Source organism: Muntiacus reevesi, chromosome X, assembly GCF_963930625.1.
Source record: "Muntiacus reevesi chromosome X, mMunRee1.1, whole genome shotgun sequence".
NCBI classification, from domain to species: Eukaryota; Metazoa; Chordata; class Mammalia; order Artiodactyla; family Cervidae; genus Muntiacus; species Muntiacus reevesi.
Genome location: NC_089271.1, coordinates 61,638,074 through 61,651,386, shown reverse-complemented (window position 1 = coordinate 61,651,386; position 13,313 = coordinate 61,638,074). Strand labels below are relative to the sequence as shown.

The 13,313-nt window shown below is 42.3% G+C and overlaps 1 protein-coding gene across 1 annotated transcript; it reads left to right on the top strand.

Moving 5' to 3' along the window:
* Nucleotides 1–238: 238 nt before the first annotated feature.
* Nucleotides 239–4,298, top strand: SLC7A3 (solute carrier family 7 member 3). Its single transcript, XM_065916174.1, has 11 exons — nt 239–608; nt 942–1,100; nt 1,283–1,460; nt 1,658–1,770; nt 1,896–2,118; nt 2,546–2,685; nt 2,777–2,879; nt 3,119–3,285; nt 3,425–3,591; nt 3,927–4,035; nt 4,168–4,298. Exons 1-11 carry the CDS (start codon nt 239–241, stop codon nt 4,296–4,298), a joined length of 1,860 nt encoding a protein of 619 aa, XP_065772246.1.
* Nucleotides 4,299–13,313: the final 9,015 nt, after the last annotated feature.

Here is a 13,313-nt window from a genome sequence, read left to right as displayed (position 1 = left end):
TGTCCTTCCACAAACCTGTGAGGTATTGTTATTCCTACTTGCAAATGAAGAAACTGAGGTTAGAGGAAGAGTAACTTGCCTTTGTCCCCTTGACATCCTCCTCCCCTCCCCCCACAGTTCTTTTACTTGGTGGGTGGGTATTGTAATTCACTCTTAGAGTTTAGGGATAATGAGCCCTATTGAAGGTCTTTTGTCTTGTTTTTCACCAGATCCTTCCTAGCATCCTCTTCCAGCTAGAATGCTGTGGCAGGCGCTTTGCAGATTTGGTCAAAAGCTGGTACGCAGACGTACGCTGGAGCCAGGCATGGCTGAGACTCGCCTTGCCAGATGCCTGAGCACTCTGGATTTAGTGGCCCTAGGTGTGGGCAGCACTTTGGGTGCAGGCGTGTATGTCTTGGCTGGTGAGGTGGCCAAAGATAAAGCAGGACCATCCATTGTGATCTGCTTTTTGGTGGCCGCCCTATCTTCTATGTTGGCTGGGCTGTGCTATGCGGAGTTTGGTGCTCGGGTTCCCCGTTCTGGCTCTGCATATCTCTACAGCTATGTCACTGTGGGTGAACTCTGGGCCTTCACCACTGGCTGGAACCTCATCCTCTCCTATGTCATCGGTGAGATGGTGGGGCAGGGGGGCACTTACGCAGCCAGTGAAGGGGCTTGGAGTCAGGAAATCTGGGTGGAATGGTGAAGCGAGATATTCATCATTCACAGGAATTAAATATTCATAAATGCGTGTATTTGCTGGGGGGCTGGGTGGGTTGAAGGTGTGGAGAAATTGTTCGTTCTACTTACCTCTGTCCTGGCTTCCTTAATTGGCTGGTTTTGGTTCTTAAAAGGTAAGAATAGGTAACAATAGCAGGGTTCTTATGACACTGGTGTGGGAGAGGGAGGAAAGGAGATGAGAGAGGAAACTTGACCCCGTATTTCTCCCTCTGCTCCATTAGGTACAGCCAGTGTGGCCCGGGCCTGGAGCTCAGCTTTTGACAACCTGATTGGGAACCACATCTCTCAGACTCTGCAGGGGAGCATCTCACTGCACGTTCCCCGTGTCCTCGCAGAATATCCAGACTTTTTCGCACTGGGCCTTGTGTTGTTGCTCACCGGTGAGGCAAGGGACAGGGACAGTGACAGGGGTGGGGTTAGTGGAGACTAGGCTTGGGAGCTTGTGGAGGTGGTAGCTGTGAGAAAGAGGAGAAGCTGGGGAGGAAAAGTCTGCATCTAGAGGCAGGGAAGCAGAGCTGGGACTGAGGCCTTTCTTAAAGTCCTGAATGCCTCTTTCCCACAGGATTGCTGGCTCTGGGGGCTAGTGAGTCAGCCCTAGTTACCAAGGTGTTCACGGTGGTGAATCTTTTAGTTCTTGGTTTTGTCATCATCTCTGGCTTCGTTAAGGGAGATCTGCACAATTGGAAGCTCACAGAAGAGGACTACAAACTGGCCGTGGCTGGACTCAATGACACCTCTAGGTAAGGAGAGGAGATAGGAGATACAGAGCTGGGAGCATGGTGGAGAGCAGGGAATCTGCACTGAAGCATTCTGGTGGGGGTGGGGGGTGGGGATGGGAACCTAGGCCTTGAAGACCCAGCTGAGTAGCTGGGCTTCAGAGAAAAAGAACAGTTGGCTGAACATGCCCTTACCTTTTCTGTTGCTTCTTTCACTTTAGCTTGGGCCCTCTGGGCTCTGGGGGGTTTGTGCCTTTTGGCTTTGAGGGGATTCTCCGTGGAGCAGCGACCTGTTTCTACGCATTCGTTGGTTTTGACTGTATTGCTACCACTGGTAATAGTCATTCCATTCCATCAGGGCTTGTGTACCTTGTTGTGCTCAGGTGGTGTTGCGGGTTGGGGGAAGGGTAGAGAACCAAGCCTGCTTCTCTGATTCAGACCTTGTGCCCCTTCCTGCAGGGGAAGAGGCCCAGAATCCTCAGCGTTCCATCCCCACAGGCATTGTGATTTCACTCTTCGTCTGTTTTTTGGCCTATTTTGGGATCTCTTCGGCGCTCACGCTCATGATGCCTTACTACCAGCTTCAACCCAAGAGTCCCTTGCCTGAGGCCTTTCTCTATACTGGGTGGGCCCCAGCCCGCTATGTTGTAGCCATTGGATCCCTCTGTGCTCTTTCTACCAGGTCAGTGTCAAATGTTTGTTCTCCTCTGCTGCCAGAATCTCAGCTGATAGTGTTCCATACCAGAGACTACCCCTAAAAAGGCCCTTGCATGCCTGCCTGCATGCGAATTTACTTCAGTTGTGTCCGACTCTCTGTGACCCTATGGACTGTAGCCTGCCAGGCTCCTTTGTCCATGAGATGTCCCAGGCAAGAATGCTGGAGTGGGTTGCCATGCCCTCCTGTAGGGTGTCTTCCCAATCCAGAGATCAAACTTGTGTCTCCTACATTGGCAGGTGGGTTCTTTACCACTAGTACCACCTGGGAAGCCCTAACAGGCCCTTTAAAAGCCCTTAAAAGGCCTGTGAGCAGAAAGTGGAGGCTCCTTAAGCTCACATTTTGGAGGAAAGAGATACCCGGTCAACACCGCTCTGGGCATTCTTCTCTCCAGCCTCTTGGGCTCTATGTTCCCCATGCCTCGAGTGATCTATGCGATGGCAGAGGATGGCCTCCTGTTTCGTGACCTTGCCCGGATCCACACCAGCACACACACTCCCATCGTGGCCACTGTGGTCTCTGGCATTATTGCAGGTGAAAACTCTTTGCCATTCCCCTTGTTATTTCACCAACTCCCTTTACTTTGCTCTTGCCTTCACTCATGTTTTCTTCCCATCAATTTCAGCATTCATGGCATTCCTCTTTGAACTCACTGATCTGGTGGACCTCATGTCAATTGGGACTCTGCTTGCTTATTCCCTGGTGGCTATTTGTGTTCTCATCCTCAGGTGAGGCTCCTTTCCTCTGCATACTGTCGTTTGGGTTTTAATTCTTAGATGAGGAGTGATGGGGATCTGCTTCTCTTCCCCTCCCCCCGCCTTCATCATCCTGATTCTCCTCGAGGAGTATGGCCATCCTTCCCTGCCAAAAAATGCAACTACCCTTAGTGGTGATGAGGAAGGTTAACCTGCCTGGGAGAAGATGGTTGAGGGTTGTTCTTAATACTCCCATCTTCCTCTTGCCTCAGGTATCAGCCTGACCGGGAGATGAGGAATGAGGAAGATGAAGTGGAGTTGCAGGAGGAGAAGATCCCTGAAGCAGAGAAACTGACCCTACAGGGACTATTTTGTCCACTCAACTCCATCCCCACTCCACTCTCTGGCCAAGTTGTCTATGTTTGTTCCTCACTGCTTGGTGAGCATTGGAATTTTTCTCTTGAGTCAGCATAATGTGAGCTGGAGAGAGGGTGGTTCTCCTTGGAATGGGGTGTCTAATGTTTTAACATGTTGCTCTCAAGAACTGGTTTTGATGCTTTTCAACTTGACTCTTAAAGCTCTGCTGCTGAGTGTCCTTTGCCTAGTACTGGCCCAGTGGTCCATTCCACTGCTTTCTGGAGACCCAGTGTGGATTGCAGTGGTTGTGCTGCTCCTGATGCTCATTACTGGGATCACTGGAGTCATCTGGAGACAGCCACAGAGCTCCGCTGAACTTCACTTTAAGGTAAATGACCTCTTTTTTTCCCCACAACTAACCCATGTTGGAAGAATAGGTTCTAAATACCTCGAAGTCTCACATATTCTTTTCACTGGACAAGAAGGGAAAGATATAGGAGATACCTAGGCCAAAACATCTTATTTGATGCTTGCTTCTTTCCTGTTCCATTTCCCCAGACTCTGCATATTCTTGAGTCCCATATGCGGTACACTACATGAGCAGGCACTGAAACACACAGCATGAGTAGGAGTCAGACCCTCCCTTTCCTGGCTAAAAAAGGTTAGGGATCTCTTCTATCTTACCTTGTGGTCTGTACAAAGAAGATTTTGCTTTCTTCCCAGGTACCTGCTTTGCCTTTTCTTCCACTAATGAGCATCTTTGTGAATATTTACCTTATGATGCAGATGACAGCTGGCACCTGGGCCCGATTTGGGGTCTGGATGCTGATTGGTAGGTATTCTTGGGAAGAGTAGGCCTCTTGGGTCCTATCCCACCTCCTTTCTGTCTTGGTTTCAAGTAGGAGCCATATTAAGCCTTTGCAGACCACTATTTCTCTACCTCACAGCTACCTTTTCCCACTAGGATTTGCTATCTACTTCGGCTATGGGATGCGGCACAGCCTGGAAGAGGTTAAGAGTGACCAACCCTCACTCAAGTCTAGGGCCAGAACTGTAGATTTGGATCTCAGCAGTGCCTGTGTGCATTCAATTTGACATCATCACACCTGAATGCTGTCTGGTCTCCCTGCACAATAATGGAGTGTACTCCTGACTACACTGAGCTAGGCTCCCCATGGGATGTTGGTGGGGGAACACAGATAGAGCTCTGTATTTATTGTGGAGTCCAGGATGTGTCTTTGCCGTTTCTCATCTTTTTTTTTCATTTTTTTACTTTTTAATTGTATCTGTAGTTGCTTAACCAGCTTTTAAAAAATTATTATTAAAAGGAACTAGAAAAAGAATCTATGTTTTGTTCTTTGCTTGCTAGAGGTGATATGGAGCCGGACTTTCAGTGTGGAGAACTTCAGATAAGTGTCTTTTGTTTGCTCTGTCAGCACAAAAGTATCCGCTGTGCCTGTGTGTGCTTCTTATTGGCTTGGGGTTTGAGTAGGATGGTGTAAGTAGCCATCAAGTCTAATCACACTTCAGGGAACAAACTTGAGATATACTTTCCCCTTGCTACACTAAAGGTTAGTTTGTAAATAAGTAGGCAGCAACACTTATCTCTGGGATTTGGGGGTGGGCTCTGATCTCAACACTGGCATTGGTGTCAAGGCCAACACTGAGACCATTGTCTTCTGTTCCACTCCTTCTAGTTGGACCAGTCCCAGACTCCTGTGACTGCCTGGAGAACAGAAATTTTGGCTGGGATGTTTGGTACTTCTGGGAAGAGGAGACAGTAGGAGAGAGTGGGTAAAGGACTGTGTGTATGTCATAGGTACTTGTTGTAAGGGAACAGAGGTTAGAGCTGCTCAGACCAAGAACTAGTCATTCATTCATTTACTTAACAAGCATATGAGGAGCTCCTATAAAATGCTAGACCCTGTGCTGGGTGCTGAGGATACAAACGTGAATAAAACATAGTCCTTGCTCTCAAGGAACTCATCATTTAGTGGTGGAGACAAGCAGGTCAGCAGGAAACTGTGATTTGTCCCAGGGTAGAGGTAAGTGTTGAGTGCTGCAGAAGCATGGAAAAGGATGTGCTTGACTTGAGTGTGCCTCATGGGGGATTAACCTGGGGCCTCTGCAGGGAAAGCTCAGAGTCCTAACCACTGGACTGCCAGGGAATTCCCTTGAGTAGGTGTTTATGAAGTGGACAGAGGGGAGGGCTTGTCTGCCAGTGAACAGTGTGCACAAGGCTGTGGGAGTGTGAAAAGGTGTACTGTGTTGGGAGTATGACATAGTTTAATGTGGCTGAAGGGCAGCATGTATGGGGTTTTGGTGAAAGATAACAGAACATGCGGATGGCCTTGTGTACCCTACCTAGGAATTCAGATGTTATCTTAAAGTGGTATGTTTGAGTGTGTGGAGGGGAGGGGGTGTTGTCACTGAATGATTCCAAGCAAAAGAGATGGTTGGACTTCAGTCTGGCAGCAGCAAGGAGGATAGCTTGGAAGAGGGTGGGGGGTGTTAGAGCAGTGTGATAAAGCTGCTATTTATTGAGTGTTTATTATAGGCCAGATAGTGTGCATAAATCTCCTAGTTCTTGGAATAACCCAATGAAGTAGATGTTACGATAATTATTTTTTACAGATAAGGGAAGAGGTTTGGGGTAAGGAATATGCTATAGGTCACAACTTGGAATGATTAGGGCCAGGATACAAACTCAGTTCTGACTCTGCAGTGTGTACTCTTTAACCACTGTGTGACATTGCTAGCAGTAACTAGAAGAGCATCATAGTCATTTGGGCAAAATATTTCAAGAATTCTGGTCATGTGGATGTACGAAGTAAGAAAAAAGTGGCTGATTTAGATTTCTGGGTGAATGATCAAATTATTAGCCAAGATGGAGAGCATAAGAAGAGCATATTTGGGGAAAGATAAATTCAGTTCTTGGAGAAGGAAATGACAACCCACTCCAGTATTCTTGCCTGGAGAATTCCATGGACAGAGGAGACTGGTGGGATATAGTCCATGGGGTCACAAAGAATCAGACACGACTAAGTAACTTTCACTTTTACTTTTCAAATTCAGTTCCATATATGCTGAGTTTATAAACATGTACAGGAGTTTAGCTTCATATAGGTGAAGATACATAATCACCAGTTGGAACTTGGAGCTAGGCTAGAGGTCTTAAGCTAGAGTTATAGATTTAGAAGTCATCAACCGACTGAGTGACTGAACTGAACTCAGAGAGCAGATGAGTATGTAATGGAAGCTGTGTGGGGCTAAAGATTGCCTTGGGGTAAAATAAACAAAAAAAATTGAAGCACAAATTATATAATTTCCTTTGTATACAAAGAACTCAAAAAGTCAAGAAATGAATAACCTGATAGAAAGGATATAGTTTTCAGAAAAAGAATATAAAATGCAAACAAATATAAAAAAGATACTCAACCTCACTCATCAAAGAAATGCAAATGAAAGCAATCATAAGAATTCAGTTCTTCCAGACTGGCAAAACAAATTTCAATGACAAGACCCTGGCAAAAGAGAGAGTAAAAAGGCAATCTTATGCATGATAGGGATATACATTCTTGTGACTTGTGGAGGGTAATTTGGTACCAGAATTAAAAACACTTCCTTTTTAATCTGATAATTTCATTGATAGGAATTAAAATTTTACATATATAAGGATATTTACAGTGACATTTTTCATAATAGTGTCAAAGTTGGAAACCACCTAATGTGCACCAGCCAGGAACTAGTTACGTTATAATACATTAATTCAGTGGAATACTTAATATAGCCATTAGAAAGATAGGATGGTAGAAGATTTTGCTTTTCTGAATATAAAGCTTACAAATCTACATAAAATAAAACAGCATGGTGTTTACCTAAAAAAAGATGAGGTAGAATTATATGTGCCAAGAGATGATATACATGGACAGAGATCCAAGACACATTTTAAGCAAAGACAACAAAATGGAACAAAGACCCCCCCCAAGGTGCAAAATATTTATGTGAAAGAACAAAAGAGAATGCATCTATACATATTTTTTATCTGGAAAAATTAGCCAGAAACCTCTGATTTCTCTTCTGTACTTTTTCAGTTTTTTACTAGATACAAACATTACTTTTAAAATTCCTTTTATAATCATAATAAAAGATTGGAGGAACTAACATTGAAGGGATGGAGGAGGAGGACGCGGTGCAGGACGAGATGGAGAAGGAAGGAATGAGGAGACAGGAGAGTGATGTGGCAGTCTAGGGAGGAAGAAACTTCTCAGGAGCAGTCAACAATGCCAGATACTGCCTAGAGAGTCAAGTTAAATAAGATGACAGAAAGGTTTCATTGGTTTTGTCAGTAGGTAATTGATCATTTTAAGAGCAGGTTCTGTCAGATGTGGGGGGGGGGGGACTTCAGTGGATTGTGAATGGAAGGGGAGGAAGAAGATACGTGCTATAGGTGAGCATTTCAGGGCACAGCTGGAGGGAGTTGAGGGAGAGATTTCCCTTTTTTTAAGATGGGCAATTCTTGTATTTCTATGCTTAAATGAGATTGTCAATGGAGAGAGCATGATACATCCTGGCACTACTGTTTAAACAAATCATTTGTGAAGGAAGGAGTAGTTCTTTGATTTGGTTCTCTACATCTTTTTTTCTTTCAGTGCAGTGTTTTCCAGATCTCAGACAGATAAGTATAGCCTTCATGAATTTTTCTCTATTTGTGTAAGTACTATACTATTTATAAAAAACACCATTTTTAAGATTAAATATACTTCTTTAAAAAAACTATTTGGGGACTTCCCTGGTGATCAAGTGGTTAATCCATCTGCCAATGCAGGCGACATGGGTTCAATCCCCTGATCTGGGAAGATCCCACATGCAATGGGGTAACTAAGCCTGTGCACAACTACTGAGCCTGTGCGCCGCAACAAGAGAAGCCACAATTAGAAGCCCACCTACTGGAACAAGAGAGTAGCCCCCACTTGCTGAAACTAGAGAAAGCCTGTGTGCAGCAACCAAGACCCAGGATGGCCAAAAAAATAAATTAATTAATTTAAAAAGAAAGCATTTTACCACTCTTATAAGTGGAAAATAGAATTTTTCTAAAATACATTAAAATATCCAACTATTAAAAAATGCTTGGCTGTGCATCACCTAAAATAATGGCATACACCATATTTTGGAAACAGTTAACACAGTGAATAATCTCTGTAGGATGGTATGCTTGAAGCTGGAGTAGAAAATTTCTTTCAGCATGGTCCAATCAATCTCTTCAAAGAATCAGCGATAAAATTGCCCCAAATAATTATAGACACAAAGTGGGAAATAAGTATCGTAAGAGAGGTATGCATGAAGTACCAATCACATGAGGGAGTTCTGTGAAATCTTCCTGGAGGTTGAAGCTTTTAAACTGGTTTAAAGAATGGGTAAAATATGTAATTTCAGATATGATGGGAGAGCATTTCAGGAGGAGGGAATGTTGTGCCAAAGGCAAGAAGATGGAAAAGTTTATAATTCTGTTTGCCCAGAGCCTAGGATTTTGAAGTACTGAAGTGGATAAAGAAAGGAGAGGTAGATTCCAGTCACTCTTGAACTCAGTTAATTCCAGGACCTGCAACTAAAGGACAGTAAGTGTGTGGATTAGTGTTATAATAAGCGAAGGTGAGAGTGGGTCTGTGATTTGTTTCAGTGAATTACACCTCAGATACTTAAATCAAATTTTCTGTATACATCTTCTCAAGTTATAGCTCATTTGCCCAAGTAACCCCACTGCCACAATTCTGACCTCATGAATCCTCCAATTCGCTACTCCCCAACTCTCCTGATAATAACCCTATATACTTTCTCTCTTTTTATCAGTTTCCTCCAATCTTTGCTTATTCTCTTTTCCACTTACATTTCTGAATTTATTATCATTATCATTCTTGTGAATATCTTTATCTCACTAGGCAATGCTCCAGAGTATTCTCTAACCCACCCAGAGGAATCCAAACATCTTTTTCATACTTTCACCTCTGTAGTTCAAGATTGTTGGCAATCACACAGATGGGTGGGTTAACGATCAAACTTGACCAGGCCCTCAACTGTGCCGGAAATCCTCTTTTTCTCTCGGATTCCCCTGCTCTCTGAAACAACTATTTCTTATCTTATTCACATTCTTTAGATCTCTCCCTCCTACTCTCTGCTGTTGACTTTGTCTCATACTTTATTGCAAAAACACATGCCCATCAGATAAAAACTTCCTCATCTTCCTGTGGATTTTAAAAAATGGAAATAGCTTTTCTTTTTTTTCCCCTAATGATAAAAATGTGTTCATTATAGGACACTGAAAAACTGAAAGATATAAAGAATCCCAAATCCCAACACTCAAAGATAAACATTAATATTTTGGTAAATACTCTTCCACACATTTTTGTTAAAATATGCATACGTAAGTGTTTATCTTTCTGTGAACTGTTTTCTTTTTTCAATTTACGTATTAGTGGGATTGGTTGGTCCCTGTAGCCATGTATATCTCTTCCCATTCATACTCAGACAGAAGCCATTCCAATAGTATATTTATTATTTTTTTTATATTTACTTATTTTTATTTAAGGCTGCCCTTGTGACTCAGCTGGTAAAGAACCCACCTGCCAATGCAGGAGATGCCCAAGACCCGGGTTCGATCCCTGGGTTGGGAAGATTCCCTGGAGGAGGGCACGGCAACCCATTCCAGTATTCTTGCCTGAAGAATCCCATGGAGAGTGGAGCCTGGCGGGCTATAGTCCATGGGGTAACAAAAAGTTGGACACGATTTAGCAGCTACACACATATATACTTGATTTACAATTGTGTTAGTTTCAGGTGTTCAGCATAGTGATTCAGCTTTGTTACAGATTCTTTGATTCTTTTCCATTTATAGGTTATTGCAAGACATTGGGTATAATTCCCTGTGCTATACAGTAAATCTTTGTTGCATATCTATTGTACGTATAGTAGGTTTTTTTTTTTTTGCCACACCACACGGCTTGTGGGATCTTAGTTCTCTGACTAGCGATAGAACCTGGGGCCACTGCAATGAAAGTGCTGAGTCCTAACTACTGGACCACCAGGTAACTCCCTGTATAATAGTTTGTATAGTTATTCAAATCTATAAAATTACACCTTTTTGAGCAGTTAGTAACTTCTTTCTTTTTAAAATTCAATGGTAGGATACAGGCATTTCCCGTCTTATACATTTAGGTTGTTTTCTCAGCAGTGTCGTTAAAGGCTGTATAAGTATTCCACTATATGGTATTAATGTACACTAGGTTGTATAAATAGTCCAGATTCAACTGCTGCTGCTGCTGCTAAGTCGCTTCAGTCGTGTCCAACTCTGCGACCCCATAGATGGCAGCCCCTCAGGCTCCCCCGTCCCTGGGATTCTCCAGGCAAGAATACTGGACTGGGTTGCCATTTCCTTTTCCACTGCATGAAAGTGAAAAGTGAAAGTGAAATCGCTCAGTCATGTCACACTCTTAGCGACCCCATGGACTGCAGCCCACCAGGCTCCTCCGTCCATGGGATTTTCCAGGCAAGAGTACTGGAGTGGGGTGCCATTGCCTTCTCTGCCAGATTCAACTAGGTGAACATTTAAGAGATTTACAATGTGTCAGTGAACATTTCTGTTAATCTATCTTTGCAGAATCTTCCAATTTCTTCTCTAGGAAAATTCCTAGAAGAGGAATTGTTGTGAAACAGGGTATATACATTCTAAGATTTTTTAAAGATATAGTCATTTATTTATTTGGCTGTGCTGGGTCTAAGTTGTGGCATATGGGATCTTAGTTCTCCAACCAGGGATTGAATCTGAGACCTCTGGAATTGGGAACATGGGAGTCTCAGTCACTGGACCACCAGGGAAGCCCCCACTTTTAAGATTTTAATACCCATTTGTACTCCTACCAAGAGTGCACAAGAGTGGGTCTTTTGTACATCTTATCAATTTGAAGTTTTGCTAATCTTTTTAACCTTTGCCAATCTGATAAATGAAAAAAAATTTACTTGCTTTATTTGCATTTCTGTGATTACTGGTGAGGCTGAATATCTCTTCATGTGTTAATTGGCTATTTATATTTCTTCCTGTGCAAATTGTCTGATCATGTCCTTTGCTGATTTATGTGCTAGAACATTTGTTTCTTTTAACTTTAAGAGCTCTTATGTTAGATATGTTAACTGTTTATCTATTACATATGTTGGAAGTACCTTTTTCTAATCTGTGGTTTGTCTTTCAACCTTGCTTATAGTACCATTAGGAAGATTTTAATTTTTATGTGGTAAAACTTATCATTTTTCCATTTTGATTCTGGTTTCAGATCATGTTTAAATCTTGTTGTGTTTATAAAATATTCACTCAAACTTCCTTTAGAAGTTTTATGATTCAATTTAGCCTTTGATTAATTCAGAATTCATTTTGGTATATGAAGTAAGTCAGGGATTTGGTTTTATTATTTTTTAAAATGGCTATCTCACTTCAATACTTTTTCCTGATTAGCTCTTTTCTCCACTGATTTGAATCCTTTCTATATATACTTGGACCTGTTTCTGGACTCTATTTTGTTCCATTTCTCTGCATGCACTATTACCATACAATTTTACTTATGGTAGTTTTAATATCTAGTAGAATAAGCCCATTCCTTGCTTCATTATTAATTTGTTTTTGGAATTTTCCAACCTATACTTACATATTCTAGAGGTCTTTTTCTTCTTTCGACAAGGTGTAATGCTTATTAACTAATTTGTATTCTCAGTTGCTTATTCTCTTTTAATCCACTCTATTAATGAGAGTCTTAATAAGTTCTCATTAGAGTCCAAGCTGTTCACCTGCCTTATGTTCTATCTCACTATTTCTGCACTAATTTGTTAAAGGGTTGGAGTGGAAAATTTATAGTTTATGCTAGGGGAAAAGGAAGATAATTTACAGCAAATTGAGTGCTGCTTAATGGTGTTTCACTGCTCACTCTTGCATGTCCTCAACATGCACCAGCTTCTTTTATCTCCTTTCCTCTGCTCGCTCTCTTTTACTTTTTTTCTGTCTCTTAATCCTCACTTACTTGTAACATCTAAAGAGGCTATGGAGACCAAAAACAAAAACAAAAACAAAAACATTGGAGATACCCATACAAGGGTTTTTCACCTTTCTGCATATTTTCCTTTTTTCACTGGCCCTTTCAATGCAGCGGTGTCAGCTCAGTAAGTAGACCTGACTTTGGAGTCATATTTGCAGTCAGTATTGATCAATTGAGTCTCTTGATTTCTGGATGCCTTATATAATCTTGGATAATATAATAGCCATTCTACTACAGACATTATTAGAAACTAAGAGCTCTCAAAGGACCTCTATAGGCTTGAGAACTGAGGTCTCATTATCATCCTGTTTGTTCATTTGTTCATCCATGAACAAAGGAGTTATGCTATAGCCAGGAGCTTGGGTGGGATGATGGAAGTTGGGAGTTTTTAATTGCCAACCAGGAAATAGGGAATTACAAAGGGAACTTACATTTGATAAGTACCTACCATATGCCAGCCACTGTTTTAGATGTTAATATGCACACTATTCCATTGAACCAGAAGCCTAGAATGACTTTTATTCCCATCTTGCAGATGGGGAAATTGAGGTTCTGAGATTCTAAGTAGCTAGCTCCAGGTCACACAGTATGTAGTGCATAAAGATTCAGTCAATTATGGGATACTCTACTGCCTTTGGGCTTTCCAGGTGGCTTGAGTGGTAAAGAATCCACCTGTCAATGTAGGAGATGCAGGTTCGATCCCTCGGTCAGGAAAATCCCCTGGAGGAGGAGATACCACACTAATATTCTTGTTTAGAAAATCCCCGTGGACAGAGGAGCCTGGTAGGCTACAGTCCATGGGGTCACAAAGAGTTGGACACAACTAAGCAGCTGAACACACACACACACACACACACACACTGCCTTTTTCTACCATATTTCTTCCCCTAATTTAGCAATCTAGGGTTGTGAATTATATACAGGGGTATATACAGGGGTATATAGAGGAGGATCCAAAAGAAAAGTATTTAACAGCAGTACTTCCTGTTTTCCCCCTTTTCTTCATGATACTATGTGATTTAGATGGAGAAAA